Consider the following 251-nt stretch of genomic DNA (forward strand, 5'->3'; position numbering starts at 1 on the left):
CGGAGGCTGCAGCGGGGCAGGCCCCGGCGCCGGCACGACTAGGCCGCAGCGCTGGCGGAGGCCGGGCCGACTCTCACCATGGTGGGGCTGTGCGGGCCTCTCCCCTCCCGGCTCGGGCTCGGGCGCGGACCGAGGGCGGCAGCGGCGCGCCTTCTTCTTCCTCCTCCTCCTCCGGCGGCGGCGGCTCCTCAGGCTCCGGCTCCTCACGGGCCCTTCCGCCGCCGCCCGCGCATGCGCAGTGTGTCCGCTGC

The 251-nt window shown here is 78.5% G+C and overlaps 1 protein-coding gene across 1 annotated transcript in view; it reads right to left on the reverse strand.

Annotated features, from left to right (window-relative positions):
- The window catches only part of DCUN1D1 (defective in cullin neddylation 1 domain containing 1), a 40,223-nt gene extending 40,001 nt beyond the window's left edge, over window positions 1–222 (reverse strand). The window contains exon 1 of the mRNA XM_019503358.1: window positions 78–222. Coding sequence (XP_019358903.1) covers window positions 78–80 — 3 coding nt within the window. The 5' untranslated portion in view covers window positions 81–222. The remainder of the gene's footprint in view (window positions 1–77) is intronic.
- Window positions 223–251: the final 29 nt, after the last annotated feature.

The sequence above is a fragment of the Gavialis gangeticus genome, unplaced genomic scaffold, assembly GCF_001723915.1.
Source record: "Gavialis gangeticus isolate Ggan-Ray unplaced genomic scaffold, GavGan_comp1, whole genome shotgun sequence".
Taxonomy (NCBI): Eukaryota; Metazoa; Chordata; order Crocodylia; family Gavialidae; genus Gavialis; species Gavialis gangeticus.